The sequence below is a fragment of the Manis javanica genome, chromosome 12 (genome assembly GCF_040802235.1).
Source record: "Manis javanica isolate MJ-LG chromosome 12, MJ_LKY, whole genome shotgun sequence".
Classification (NCBI taxonomy): Eukaryota; Metazoa; Chordata; class Mammalia; order Pholidota; family Manidae; genus Manis; species Manis javanica.
This window is the reverse complement of record NC_133167.1, coordinates 68,058,719-68,074,427: the sequence shown is the minus strand read 5'-3', so window position 1 is coordinate 68,074,427 and position 15,709 is coordinate 68,058,719. Positions and strand designations below refer to the sequence as shown.

Genomic DNA, 15,709 nt, shown 5'->3' with positions numbered 1-15,709 from the left:
CCTGGCACGCTCTGCCACTCTCCTACTACTCGGCTGGTGTGTCAGGGTCTCTCCCAGTTGGGGGAACAACTGGTAGGGTGCTTAGTGCTGTGAGGGGATTTAGAGCTCCTCTGCCCTGGGGTTTAGGGCACCTAAAGTTCCCCAGGATTCCCAGCTGCTGGCTAAGTGTGCCGGGATGACTTCATCCAGGTGTGGGGTCCCTGTCTCTTTAAGACTTTCAGAAAGCACTTACTTTTCTTTTGTCTCAGGGGTGCTGGTTGCAGCTACCTGCCCACAGGTTTTGCTTTTCCATTTCTCTAATATCCAGCACCCCGTGCACCTTGTGTCTGTGCTCCGGGTGCTGATTTCTAGAGCTGGTTGTTTAGCAGTCCTGGGCTGTCACTCCCTTCCTGTTACGACTCCTTTCTTCCTGCCAAGTTCTGAGGTGGGGTCTTTTGGGTTCAGCCTGGCTGTGGCTTGTATCTTACCCCCTTCATGTGATGTTGAGTTTTTGCACATGTAGATGTATCCTGGCTGTCGTACTGTATCCACTGGTGTCTCTTTTAGGAATAGTTGTACTTATTGTATATTCATAAATATATATGTTTTTGGGAGGAGATTTCCACTGAACTACTCATGCCGCCATCTTCCCCTGTAATCTAGCTTTTTAAAGATGACCTCTGAAGGTCAGCACTGTAAGTCATCTCATTGCAGAGATCACCTAAAGTGAGAGGATGCTGTGGATTAGGATAGAATTTCCAGTTACAGCATTACACAGATTTAAAAATTGCTGTTTCTCTATTTAGGACAGAATGAAGATGTATTATAATTCACAGTGAGACTAGAGTAGCAAAGATCCTAATGCCAATTGCATGTGAAAAGCTTGAATAAAATAATTCTCTGAAATATAAGTGAATGAAAGCAAAGTTTTTATTGTTTTCTCTAGTATGTGATCTCATGTATGTACAAAATTCACATAAAGAAAGTATTATGAGAAGCCATTTAATCTACATCCTGAAAGGGTGTATGTTCAATGTGGCCAACAACTTTTTGTCCCATTGGAATTTATGGATTACCTTATTTAGGGTTGCCTTATATTTAGGTGTACTTGATACTACTTCTTAGGAGGTTCTGGGGATTGAATCAAACAGTTATTAGGTGTGTACTAGTTGTAAGCACTGGGCAAACATGACTAAGAAGGAGACCCACTGCAGGATCTGGTTCCTGCCCTCTGGGAGCTTTCCTTCTTAGCACAGGCTCGCAGGGAGCCGAGACTGATAGGTGGGAGTACCTTAGAGAGTGACAGGAGGCCTGGCAGGGGAAAAGCATCTTGCCCAGTCCTTGGTACATGGGATTCCTGAGTATTAATTGTGACTTCCTGCTTTTATCCCCCTCCTTCTGCTCCTCTTCCCATCCCCAACCCTGACAGTTTGTACCACAGAGAAGATGCACTAGTTCTCTGCCCAGAGTGGGACTGTGCTCATTAACGCAGACTCACAGGTTGGCTGACTTTGGTCTTCTGCCACATGGTTCAAGGACAGTGATAGAGTTTTGCAGGTGATTCTTTTTTTTTAATTGAAGTGTAATCAACATACAATATTATATTGACTTCAGGTGTACACATACTGGTTCTTCAATTATATTCATTGTCAAATGCTCACCATAAGTGTACTTACAACCTGTTACCATCCAAAGTTATTACAATATTACTGACTGTATTTCCTGTGCTGTACTTTTTATCCCCATGACTTATTTATTTTGTAGTTGGAAGTTTACACATCTTATCCCCTTCATCTATTTGGCCCATCACCCCTTTCCATAGGCAGCCATTAGTTCTCTGTATTTATGAATCTGTTAAGTTTTGTTTGTTTATTCATTTGTTTTATTAGATTTTAGATATCACCAAAATCATATGGCATTTGTCTTTCTCTGTCTTATTTCACTTAGGATAATACTCTCCAGGTCCATCCGTGTGTCAAAAATGGCAGGATTTCATTCCTTCTTATGGCTGAGTAATATTCCACTCAAATGATATATCCAGCAAGGGGTTAATATGCAATATATAGAAAGAATGCAAATAGCTCAACACTAAAAAAAAGCCCAAATAATCCAACCAAAAAATGGACAAGAGGTCCTGAATAGACCTTTTCCCAAAGAAGACAGAGAGATGGCTAAGAGACACATGAAAAGATGTACCACATATTTTTATGTATCACATATTTTTAATCTATTTATCTGTTGATGAACCCTTAGATTGCTTCTGTATCTTGGCTGTTGTAAATAATGCTGCAGTAAATGTAGGAGTGCATATACCTTTTTGAATTAATTGTTTTTGTTTTCTTTGGGTAAATACCCAGAAGTGGAATTACTGATTTGTGTGGGATTTCTATTTTTAATGTTTTGAGGAATTTCCATAACTGTTTTCCATAGTGGCTGCCCCATTTTACATTCTCATCAACAGTGCACACAGGTTCCCTTTTCTTCACATCCCTGCCAACACTTATTATTTCTTATTGGTAATACCCATTTTGAGAAGTGTAAGATGATACCTCGGTGGCTTTGATTTGGATTTTCTGATGATTTCTGATGCTGAGCATCTTTTCATGTGTTTGTTGGGCATCTCTCTCTGTCTCCTTTGGGTAAAGGTCTATTTGGGACCTCTTACCCATTTTTTAGTTGGATTATTTGGGCTTTTCTTTTTGGTGTTGAGCTGTATGCATTCTTTCTATATTTTGCATATTAACCCCTTGCTGGATATATCATTTGCAAATATTTTCTCCCATTATATTAGGTTGCCTTTTTGTTTTGTTGTTGGTTTCCTTTGCTGTACAGAGCTTTTAGTTGGATCTACTCCCACTTATTTATTTTTGCTTTTATTTCCCTTGCCTGGGGAGACATATTAAAAAAAATTGCTAATCTCAGTGTTCAAAAGTTACTGTCTATGTTTTATTTTAGGGAATTTATGGTTTCACATCTTATATTTAATTTTTTAATCCATTTTAAATTTCTTTTTGTGTGTGGTGTAAGACAGTTGATCCTGTTTCATTCTTTTGTAAGTAGCTTTCCAGTTTCCCCAACACCATTTATTGAAGAGACTATCTTTTCCCCATTTTATATTCTTGCCTCCTTTGTCATATGTTAATTGACTGGGTCTATTTCTGAGCTCTCTGTCTGGTTCCATTGATATGTGTCTATTTTTGTGCCAGTACCATACTGTCAATTACTCTAGCTTTGTAATATACTTTGAAGTTAGGGAGCATAATATCTCTAGCTTTGTTCTTTCTTTAGATTGCTTTGACTATTTGGGGTCTTCTGTGGTTCTGTACAAATTTTAGGATTGTTCTAGTTCTGTGAAGAATGCCATTGATATTTGATAGGGATTGCATTGAATCTGTAGATTACTTTGGGTAGGATGGCCACCTGGATGATGTTAATCCTCCCAATCCATGAACATAGTATACCTTTCCATTTATTCATGTCATCTTCAGTTTCTTTCATCAGTGTTTTATAGTTTTCAGAGTACAGGTCTCCATGATACCTCCTTGGTTAAATTTATTCCTAGGTATTTTATTCTTTTTGATGCAATTGTAAGTGAAATTGTTTTCTTAATTTTTCTTTTTGGTAGTTCATTATTAGTGTATGGAAACACAACAGACTTCTGTATGTTGATTTTGTATCCGTAATTTTACGGAATTCATTTTTTAGTTTAGCAGGTTTTTGGTGGAGTCTTTAGGGCTTTCTGTATATAGTATCATGTCATCTGCAAACAGTGACAGTTTTACTTCCTCCTTATCAATTTTGATACCTTATATTTCTTTTTCTTGTCTGGTTGCTGTGGCTAGGAATGCAGGTGATTCTTAATTACATCTTTACTGTATATGAAGCTTCAAACACACAAACATTTTGTAATGTGTGCTTCCCAGTAAGTTTACTAGGAGGGCTGCATGTATATTCCTTGTAAGTGTTAAAAGATAAACTGAGGTTTATTAAAAATTTTGTTTCATTGAGCAAAAATTGTTTGGAATGGGGCAACATCCAATATAACAGAAAGGAACTCTTGAGTAATTGTACAAAATGCAAGACCTTTATAGGCAGAAGGGAGCAGAGATGAGGAAGTTATACTCAGCAAAAAAGTGGTCGGTTATTGCAAAATTACTTTCTTTAAGGACAGGGGTCTAAGAGGTAAATTACCTAACTAAGGCTGATTAGATGATTCTTGATGGACTGGTTTAAGATTACATTTATTGAGAGCCTGATATTGTAATTGTTAAGTCTTGGTTTGGTGATGTGAAGCTTAATATACACTACATTTGGGACCTGCTGTTTAATTTTTTGATACAAGTTACATTTCACTTTAGAATGAGTTTATTTTATTTTTTTTTAAACAATGCTTTAGAGTCTAAAGCTTTGGCATGACTGTTATTATTTACCAGTCTTGGCATAGCACACATCTCTGCTCACTTGGATTTATTTCATGTTATATTTTCCCAGATTTTGTTTATTTATGTTGAGCTTAAACAGTCATATAGTACCTTATAAAAGACACAACAAACTAATCTATGAAAACTAATTTTGTATAATGCTGAAATTGGTATTGAGCTTTTTTTTAAGATCTAAGAACTAGATTTAAAAAATAAACTTGAGATGGGAAAATGGGCTTCTTATTGGAATTTGCTCAGGGAAAGTTATTTCAAATAAGGAATTATTGTTACCAATTCTTCTGATAATTTTGTCTTCTACATGGATTTAGTAATTAATAAAGGCTAACAATAAAATATCAGATGATGTGGTGATGAAAATTGGCATGATACAGTCAGTCTTAATTTGTAAAAACATTTTAATCTAAAATCTCATACTGAATTGGATAATAGTTTGCTTGCCTGTTAGTATTACTTTGAAAATTTTGAGAAACAGCACATTATATCAAATAACAATTTACTTACAACTTTTCATTTCTGAACTAAAGGGACAGAGCTAGTGACACTAAAGTCTAGAAATATATTAATGTTTAAAATTTTGTTCTTAATGAATAATTATTGATTTCTCTTAAAACCTTGTTTTAAAATTTGTACCTGAGATTTCTTTTAATCAGGTATGGTATAGTAAGAAACAGACACAGAAATAATTGTCATGAAGTAAGAAGTTTATACCCACAGATCCCTAGAAACAGGAGGGCCACACAGGGAAGGAGACAGAGGGGTAAAGGGGAGAGCACAGCCCTGCCTTGATTGGGAAGGAATGGGTAAGGCAGGATGGGTATCTGAATTAGTTTAGGGTTGGACAGTTTAAATTATTTCATGGGTTCTGGTCCATAGGGATAGTTCCTAGTTGTTCATTGCCAGGTCCTGGGGTAATTTAGAGCAAGGGGAATAATGGCTTAGAGTGTGAGAGATTGATGAAGGAGCTGGTTGGTTCATATATCAAAAGTGCACTCCCAGGGGAGTCCTTTGCTGTCTCCAGGAAATAGCTAGCCTTGGGAGGGGCTGCCCCTTCAAGACCAGGGCCCCAAATGCCAGAGCATTTAATATGGGAAATAAGAGGACATGGTCAGTACAAAATTTATGTTAACATTCAAAATGCTTTCTAATTTAAATTTCATACTTTGTTCATTAGAAAACATTGGTTGCAGTTGACGGATGCTTTTATTTATAAAATATTCCTTTAGATTTTAATGGAAAAGTATATTTTTTTGATTTGTTCAATCTGTCAGTAATATTTCTAGGCAAATTACATTTTACAGAAGAGGTATTAACAGAATATTGGTTTATGAATTTTTTAATGGTTTTATCCTCTGATTATTTCTGGTGTTATCCCACAAGGATAATGGCAGTGTTTTGGATTACATTTCAGAAACAAAACAGTTGACGTCACGATGGCACTGCTGTCAGCCTAAATAAATAGGTAAACCGAGGCAAGCTTGAAGTACCAGAAATTGAGTTTATTCAAGAATAGCAGAGAAATGGCAATTCTGAAAATATATGCTTCACATGGTACCGGCAAGTCCACTGAGGGTTTGGGGTTGGCTCTCCTTATGGGCAAGGAGTGCAGAGATGAGGAAGCCTGGCTATAGTCCAAGCAGTGAGTTCACTGGCTTGCAGACGGGGAGAGGCTCTTGATGGATGTTCATTGGCTGGGAGATAAGTCTTGGTCTTCTGTAAACCAGACATTTATAGGAAATCAGTCTCTTGGTTTTTAAGTTCTGCTCTTCCAAGGGGGCATGCCTGACTCCTCCAGTTCCATTTTAGATTGAAATCCTTTCACATAACCAGTCATGGACTCAGTGCTGTTCTGTATGTATATATTTTAGAGACAGTGCCGACAAAAGGCAATAAAACTTACTTTTGAGCTTTATTTTTTGAAGTGGTTAGTTTTAGGGTGTCAGTCAATAATAGTGTTAATTAAAACAATATGAAAAGATAGGCATTTGAAAGTGAGACGTGGATGGTTGAGACGTATTTCCTTATGGTCACTGATAGTTGCAGGTAAGAGGACCATCTTAGTCACAGCCTTTAGAGTAGCAGCAGTAATCTTATTAAGCACCTTCATTTATGTATTTGAGATTTTTCCCCTTTTTACATTAGCTTAGTAGCATACCAATTGGAAATAGGAACCCATTTAGCTGTTGGAAGACAGCACACAGCGGAGGAGAAACATTTCACATGCTATCTTATCCCCCATTCGACCTTTTCTTGTTCTTAGTAGCATAGCTACTAAGTATTGGGAAACAGTATATTTTACTTTTTCTTGTTTCCCATTGACTTTGACTTATTATAGGAGATGATGCAGACTCAGAGGATGTAACAGAAAAGTCATGAAAAATTAGCTCAGCCTTTAAGTTAGCTTTTGACACTTCAGGGAAATTGTGGCCTCCAACTGTGTATTAGGATCATCAAGAATAGCATATAATAGCAAAGTTGAATTAAATACTTGAACTACTGGTTTATCTTTTTCCAATGTAAAAGAAGATGAGGGTAGGAGGTCCATGGTAGGTTTGGGGACTCCTTCCCTGTGTCACCTCCTAGCCAATGGGGTGCCTGTAGTCAAGGAAGGCTTCTTCAGCCCTGGTCCCCTTCCGTACTCCAGGCAGAGGAAGAAGGAACTCAGGGAGGGCAAAAGGGTGCATGCCCCTATTTCTTCCTCTTAAGAAGCTTTCTTGGAACACATGCCCCCTGAGTTCGGTTCCTATCTCACAGGGAATTGGTGATTCTTGGATTGGTTAATAATGTTTGTATGAAGCCAACAGAGCTGTCCTTGCTGCTCCTCCAGCCAGCTCTGCGAAAACAGCAGCTCTCTTCAGACAGATTTTTGAAAACGAGGGCAGTTGGCAGTTTTTGCTAAAAAATGTGGTAATACTAAAAGTAATGATGATCATAGGAAGAATAATAACAGTTAGCCTTGAGCTATTAATTTTACTTGTTGCTAGTCTGAGTGCTTCATATGTTTTTATGTCATTCATTTAATCCTTAGAACAACCACAATGTTTGCATTTGTTTGTATGAGGAAATTGACTCCCTCAGAAGTTAAGTAACTTGCTTAAGGTGACCTAACTGGAAGGTGAATGGAACCCAGGTTACAAGTTTAGATTGTGTGCTTTAACCATATTTTATTACTGCTTTATAATTTTAAAAATTGCAGCTCAGAAATAAGCTAAAACTGAAAGGTTTAAGCCGTTGGCCCAAGGTAGTTGACACTGAACTTCTGTGCCTGGGTATTATTTTCGCCGTGCCCTTTGCTTTCTCAGGGTTCTCTAGCTGCACTCTGTAGCCTAATTTTCTTCAGTCTGGGCCAGTCCTCTCGAGAGGTGGCTATTATTTTAGCTTGCTGTGGTTCTCACTCCTGAAAATTATATTCTTCCTTTCAGGTTCTTTTACATGACGTGGAAGCCCTCAGGAGGCAGCGGAACTTAGGGGTTGAGAGGATGGACTTCGCAGCCTTAGGACCCATGTTTGAATCCTGGCAGTGCCAGTGGCAGCCATGTGATCTCAGACGAGTCCATGTCTCTCACGTTTCAGTTGTCTTATCTGTAAAATGGGCTAATGATACTAGCTGTCCCACAGGGCTGCTGCTGGGCACAAATGAGTTAATACAATAAAGCTGGTCAGCTTTACAGTGAGGCAGAGCCTGCCTGGCACATAGTAAGCGTTATGTAAATATTTTCTTTTCTTATCATGGTATTTATTAGAAATTTACATTCCAAATTAAACTTAACCCATTTTCTGGCACCTATTAGGCATTCAGTAAGTGTATAATGGAATGAATGAAAATCACCATCAATTACTTTGTATTGTTGGCCTCTGTTTTTTAAATTGGTTGGAATATTAAGGTCATAGAAAGTGAGTTGTTTGTAATGTTTGCATTTACCTGCATTACCAAGACTGAGGGCCAGTATTACGTTACGTTATTCATCTTGTGCTATTTTTCACCTCCTTTTTCTCATCTACAAAACTGTTACGTTTACATTTCGTGTTTTCCTTGAGATAGTGTTGGAAGCATTGCACACATCCAGGGTGCTGTCAGTGATGTGAAAGTTTGTGCCATCATACTTGAAGCTAGATGTTAATGTCTTTGGATCTTTCCAGACCACATTTCCCAATTACTTTGTTACCCATTCAGTCCTGATGTAATCCCAGGCCCGCTGATGGAGTCACCGGCTGAATGACCTCGGCAGGCAGCGTCATGCAGCCGCGAGCTAAGGGCTGGCAGGGCAGGACCTACATCCTCCTGTAGCAGCTCGTCAGCCTTGTAGTTGCTTTTGCCCTTTCTGCTTAAATAACACAAAAATTAAAAACCCTTTGTAAGGAAATCCATCGATCTCCTTTCCGGCATGTCATTCCCTCATTAGGGACGATGCTGCATAATGCTAAGCTGACAGCCCCACCTCTGATGTCACCGAGGATGGTACAATCCTCCCGGAGCCTTTGCTAGGGCTCCTGCTGCCGCACTGGGGACATGGTTACATTAAAGCTAATGCCCGTCACTTCAATTATCTCCCTGGAAGCAGCTTTCACAAATCTAGTTTTCAAAAAGCCCTACGTGGTTGTTTTCGGTAAGCTACCAAGGTAGACTGCGACAGAGGTAGACAGGGAGAGCGAGACGGGCTGCTCAGCCTTTGTCCCGGCTGGGGCTCCGAGCGCTCAGAGCACCTCACTGACATCACTGCGTGCAGTGCAGGGCAGACGGGGCCGCAGGAAGTCTGAACCTAATAGACTTCCCGTTGACTAGAGCAGCAGCTTTTGAATTAGCTGGCTTCTCTTCTAGCTAACTTTTCTCAAGCGTTAAGCTGATGAACTGGGCATTTTCTATGATCAATGGGTAACTGCTGGAGCTACAGTAATCTCTGTGAGTAACCTCTGTTTGTAGGTCTGTGCAGGCAAATATATTTTTACTAGCTCTTTCTTGTGAAATGCTGCTGTGAAATGATCCGTCTGTGTTGACTGCTGTGGTTACTAGTCTTGTCTTCCCACCGTCCCAGTAGGAGGCTCACGGGGCTAGCCCAGGTTTCCTGAGTCCTGACTGCATTTATTCAGGATGCCCATGCCAGCTGTTTTTAAGTTCCGTAGTGATCAGAAAGATGCCACCTGCCCTCTGAATGCTTTAGCCCAGTGCCTCCCATGGCTTTAACCTGGAATGTTTCTTTTAGCATCTGAAACTGGGTTTTCCAACATCTTAATTTTTAAATAGAAAGCAGAATATTATTCTTACCTGTAATTTTATTTCCTTTGAATGTTATTTTTTGTTCAACCAGCTTTCCTGGGAACACAGAATACTATCAGCCTGTACCTGCCCCCTGTTTGTGATGTATAATACAGAAAGATATAGGAAAATGGGCTACCCCTGTAGTTTTAGAAATACGTAATATTGTGGCGCTGGATGGGAATAGGGGAGGAGTTTCTCTTAAAGAGCTCGAACTCCTTTATATCTGCATGCCTGACATAGGGCTGTTTCTGAACAGCCAGAAGGCTGGCTGCAGGGTAGCTCCAAAACTGCCTGTGAACACTGTGGTTGAGGCTGAGATAGTCTCCACTGGAGGTTTATAGTATGTATTTTAGTTCCCCAGTTTACACACAGGGCTTTGATTTTCCTGTCTGTTGAAAGTGACCCCTTTGGAGGAATTTACGATTTCTTTCATCAGGGAACTTGACTTTAAACTTTCTGTAAATTTCTGTTTTCATTTGTGCTTGGATTATTACTCATGCCAGTTTGCAGCTTGAATCTTTAGCAAAACTGGGTCTCTTTCTGAGCATGAAAACCCCTGAATGCAAATATGGATGATCTGAGGCTCATCACAGGCTGGAGGCTGAGTGAGGCTGTAGCTGACTGCTGCGTCCAGCACCTGCCTCAGCACATAGCATGTCAGAGACGTCTGCAGCTGTCGGTGATTGCCACAGCTAGCTGCCTGGCGTTCATGGATTTTTAAAAAAGACTTTTATAGTATTTTGAAACAGCAATTTCAGTTTCTTAACTTTTGAACTATTTCATAAATTTTATGTAAGAGTTTATATAATGCTACCATATCCATGTTAACTTTAGCAGAAGAGAGCCTGCTGTAAACACAACTGTGGAGTTATTTAAAAGTTTAAACTTATTTTGCTTTTCAAAATAAAATAAAAACAGTAAGTCAATGAAGATCAGAGACATGTTAAAATTGGGTTTTTCAGAGAGTAGTGTTGGTTACCACGGGCTGGGGGTGGAGGAGAGAATTGGAGATGTGAGTTGTAAGATGAATAAGTTCTGGGGATCTAATGTACAGCATGGTGACAATAGTTAGTAATATTATATACTTTGAAGCTCCTAAGAGAGTAGATCTTAAATGTTCTTACACAAAAAAGAAATGGTAATTATATGACATGGTGTAGGTGTTAGCTAAAGCTATGGTGGTAATCATTTTACAATCTGTCAAATCAACACATTGTACACCTTGAATTTATGCAATGTTTTATGTTAATTTATTGCAGTAAAACTGGAAAAAAATAAAATTAATTTGGGATTTTAAAAGTGTGGGTTCCTAAGCAGGAAGAAGTAGTAGACAATGGATAGGTTGAATGAAATAGGAGGAGCAACTCTGATCAGCAGTGATAAGGTCGAAAGGTGAGGCACAAGGTGTAGATATAAAAAGAAACAAAAATATGAGAGGTGGGTGATAGAAAAACATGGAGAAACTTACTGTTTGAAAGAAGGAGACCTGCTTTAAAAACAGCAGTTGCAAAGATGGGCTTCCGTTCAGCCCATATAGGCCTTACAGCTTAGGATTTCTTCTCCGTGATGAGTTACAGTGCTCTGCATGCTTGCAGGGACTCTGGCTTCAAATTAATCTGACTCATTTTCCCTTCTGTCCGCTGCACACAGTGCCACTCCTCAGCTTATGCCGCTCCTCCAAAACACACTGGCATGGCAGGCGGAATCATTCCCCCAGGGATTAGAGCTGAATGAGAGGAACTGGGTTCTGAATCATTAGTATGTGATTTTAGGTTGAGGGAAGCACAGCTGTAACTGTTAATCACTCAGGGAAAGTGTCCAATTACTGGGACAGTCTATTTGTGTGCACGTGCTAACAGCTTGTGTAGTGGCTGGCTGGCCTTTTCATAGTGTGTGCAGCAGGTAAGGACCTTATCTGTGCTTCCAGAGAGTTATTTACCAGATGTTATTAACCAGAGTTAGTGACCAGATGATAGCTGTATCCTCAACTACATGCTGTCACTTCTCAAAAATATGACTTTTAGTAGTGCAGAGAACATGTACCAGAATGTAATGTACTGACTCATACTCATTTTCTGTTATTTTTATCATACTAAATATATTTTCTATTGTTTAATAAAAATGGATTAGATTATTCTCTTTTTTTTAAATGCAACTTTTCTTTTGCACTGCAGACCTGAACAATGCATGCATCATTTACTGAAGGGGACTGTTGATTACCAGGCATATAAACACTGATCATTATTATTCACAGTTAAGGATTATAGTTATTTATAGATGAAATGTATTTCAAGTTTTTTAGCTCTGCAAGGCTTACTTTTTCTATTTGCTTTGTAAATTGGACCTTTGTCTTCCAATTCTTTATTGATGCACGAAATTTAGACTAAAGTGGTCACCCTTCTGTCTATGGGACTGAATTGCCTTCCTGGCAAGCCAACAGGGAGTGTGTCTTTACGCCTATTGTAAAATTTCCAGTGTCAAAAATAACTTAAGAATTTATAGTTCTTTCATCACACTGACTGATTGTAAGTTTGAGGTGTTTGCTAATTGATATTTCTCAGGGAATAGAAAGCACCAAGCACATTGCATTTATGAATAGCATATGTGGAAAGGAGAGGAAACAGATTTCCAGAGGCAGGTTAGCCATGATTTCTTTTATTTTTTTTACTTTTTTATTTTTTATTTTGCTATCATTAATGTACAATTACATGAACAACATTATGGTTACTAGACTCCCCCTATTATCAAGTCCCCACCACATACCCCATTACAATCACTGTCCATCAGCGTAGTAAGATGATATAGAATCACTACTTCTCTGTGTTACACTGCCATCCCCATGCCCCCCCCCACATTATGTGTGCTAATTGTAATGCCCCTTTTTCCCCCTTATCCCTCCCTCCCCACCCATCCTCCCCAGTCCCTTTCCCTTTGATAACAGTTAGTCCACTCTTGGGTTCTGTGATTCTGCTGCTGTTTTGTTCCTCAGTTTTCTCTTTGTTCTTATACTCCACAGATGAGTGAAATCACTTGGTACTTGTCTTTCTCCGCCTGGCTTATTTCACTGAGCATAATACCCTCTAGCTCCATCCATGTTGTTGCAAATGGTAGGATTTGTTTTCTTCTTATGGCTGAATAATATTCCATTGTGTATATGTACCACATCTTTTTTATCCATTCATCTACTGATGGACATTTAGGTTGCTTCCATTTCTTGGCTATTGTAAATAGTGCTGCAATAAACATAGGGGGTGCATCTGTCTTTTCCAAACTGGGCTGCTGCATTCTTAGGGTAAATTCCTAGAAGCGGAATTCCTAGGTCAAATGGTATTTCTATTTTGAGCATTCTGAGGAACCTCCATACTGCTTTCCACAATGGTTGAACTGTTCCCCTTTCTTCACATCTTCCCCAGCATTTGTTGTTGTTTGTCTTTTGGATGGTGGCCATCCTAAGTGGTGTGAGGTGATATCTCATTGTGGTTTTAATTTGCATTTCTCTGATGATTAGTGATGTGGAGTGTCTTTTCATGTGCCTGTTGGCCATCTGAATTTCTTCTTTGGAGAAGTGCCTGTTCAGCTCCTCTGCCCATTTTTTAATTTGCTTACTTGCTTTTTGTTTGTTGAGGTGCATGAGCTCTTTATATAATTTGGATGTCAACCCTTTATCAGATCTGTCATTTATGAATATATTCTCCCATACTGTAGGATGCCTTTTTGTTCTAGTGATGGTGTCCTTTGCTGTATAGAAGCTTTTTAGTTTGATATAGTCCCACTTGTTCATTTTTGCTTTTGTTTCCCTTGCCCAGAGAGGTATATTTATGGAGAAGTTGCTCATGTTTATATCCAAGAGATTTTTGCCTATGTTTTTTTCTAAGAGTTTTATGGTTTCATGACTTAGATTCAGATCTTTGATCCATTTTGAGTTTACTTTTGTGTATGGGGTTAGACAGTAATCCAGTTTTGTTCTCTTACATGTAGCTGTCCAGTTTTGCCAACACCAGTTCTTGAAGAGGCTGTCATTTTGCCCTTGTATATCCCTGGCTCCTTTATCATATACTAATTGACCATATATGCTTGGGTTTATATCAGGGCTCTCTAGTCTGTTCCATGGTCTATGAGTCTGTCTGTTCTTGTGCCAGTACCAAATTGTATTGATTACTATGGCTTTGTAGTAGAGCTTGAAGTCAGGGAGCGTAATTCCCCCCACTTTATTCTTCCTTCTTAGGATTGCTTTTTCTATTCGAGGTCTTTTATGGTTCCATATGAATTTAGAACTATTTGCTCTAGTTCATTAATGCTGTTGGGATTTTCATAAAAATTGCATTGAATCTGTAGATTGCTTTAGGCAGGATGGCCATTTTGACAATATTAATTCTTCCTACCCATGAGTAAGGGATGTGTTTCCATTTATTGGTATCTTCTTTAATTTCTCTCATGAATGTCTTGTAGTTTTCAGAGTCTGGGTCTTTCACTTCCTTGGTTAGGTTTATTCCTAGGTATTTTATTCTTTTTGATGCAACTGTGAATGGAATTGTTTTCCTGATTTCTCTTTCTGCTAGTTCATCGTTAGTGTATAGGAATGCAACAGATTTGTATTAATTTTGTGTCCCGCAACTTTGCTGGATTCAGATATTTGATGTAGTAGTTTTAGAGTGAATTCTTTAGGGTTTTTTATGTACAATATCATGTCATCTGCAAACAAGGACAGTTTGACTTGTTCCTTACCAATCTGGATGCCTTTTATTTCTTTGTGTTGTCTGATTGCTGTGGCTAGAACCTCCAGTACTATGTGGAATAAAAGTGGGGAGAGTGGGCATCCTTGTCTTGTTCCTGATCTTAGGGTAAAAGCTTTCAGCTTCCTTCTGTTCAGTATAATGTTGTCTGTGGGTTTGTCATATATGGCCTTTATTATGTCGAGGTATTTGCCCTCTATGCCCATTTTGTTGAGATTTTTTGTCATGAATGGATGTTGAATTTTGTGGAATGCTTTTTCAGCATCTATGGAGATGATCGTGTGGTTTTTGTCCTTTTTGTTGATGTGGTGGATGATGTTGATGGATTTTCGAATGTTGTACCATCCTTGCATCCCTGGAATAAATCCTACTTGATCATGTTGGATGATCTTTTTGATGTATTTTTTTAATTTAGTTTGCTAATATTTTGTTAAGTATTTTTGTATCTATGTTCATCAGGGATATTGGTCTGTAGTTTTCTTTTTTGGTGGGGTCTTTGCCTGGTTTTTGTATTAGAGTGATGTTGGCCTCATACCATGAGTTTGGGAGTATTCCCTCCTCTTCTACTTTCTGGAAAACTTTAAGGAGGATGGGTATTAGGTCATCACTGAATGTTTGATAAAATTTAGCAGTGAAACCATCTGGTCTAGGGATTTTGTTCTTAGTTAGTTTTTTGATTCCCAGTTCAATTTCCTTGCTTGTGATTGGTCTATTCAGATTTTCTGTTTCTTCCTGGGTCAGCCTTGGAAGGTTCTGTTTTCCTAGAAAGTTGTCCATTTCTTCTAGGTTATCCAGTTTGTTACCATATAATTTTTCATAGTATTCTCTCATAATTCTTTGTATTTCTGTGGTGTTCATAGTGATTTTTCCCTTGTCATTTTGGATTCTGTTTATGTGTGTAGACTTTCTTTCTTGATAAGTCTGGCTAGGGGTTTATCTATTTTGTTTATTTTCTTGAAGAACCAACTCCTGCTTTCATTGATTCTTTCTTTTGTTTTATTCTTCTTGATTTTATTTATTTGTGTTCTAATGTTTATTATGTCCCTCCTTATACTGACTTTGGGCCTCATTTGTTCTTCCTTTTCTAGTTTTGTTAATTGTGAGTTTGGACTGTTCATATAGGATTGTTCTTCTTTCCTGAGGTAGGCCTGTATTGCAATGTACTTCCCTCTTAGCATGGCCTTCACTGCGTCCCACAGATTTTTGTGGTGTTAAATTATTGTTGCCATTTGTCTTCATATATTGCTTGATCTCTGTTTTAATTTGGTCACTGATCCAATGATTATTTAGGATCATGTTAT

The 15,709-nt window shown here is 38.6% G+C and overlaps 1 protein-coding gene across 13 annotated transcripts in view; it reads left to right on the top strand.

Moving 5' to 3' along the window:
- PSD3 (pleckstrin and Sec7 domain containing 3) overlaps positions 1-15,709 on the top strand; it is a 429,070-nt gene that overhangs the window by 111,394 nt on the left and 301,967 nt on the right. The window contains exon 1 of one of the 13 annotated variants that reach the window (XM_073218763.1): positions 8,919-9,025. The exons of 11 other annotated variants lie outside the window; for them this stretch is intronic. In XM_073218763.1, coding sequence (XP_073074864.1) covers positions 8,929-9,025 — 97 coding nt within the window. In that variant the 5' untranslated portion in view covers positions 8,919-8,928. Of the gene's footprint in view, positions 1-8,918; positions 9,026-9,141; positions 9,319-15,709 lie in introns of those variants that run through there. One more of the 13 variants, XM_073218765.1, reaches the window with a different exon arrangement.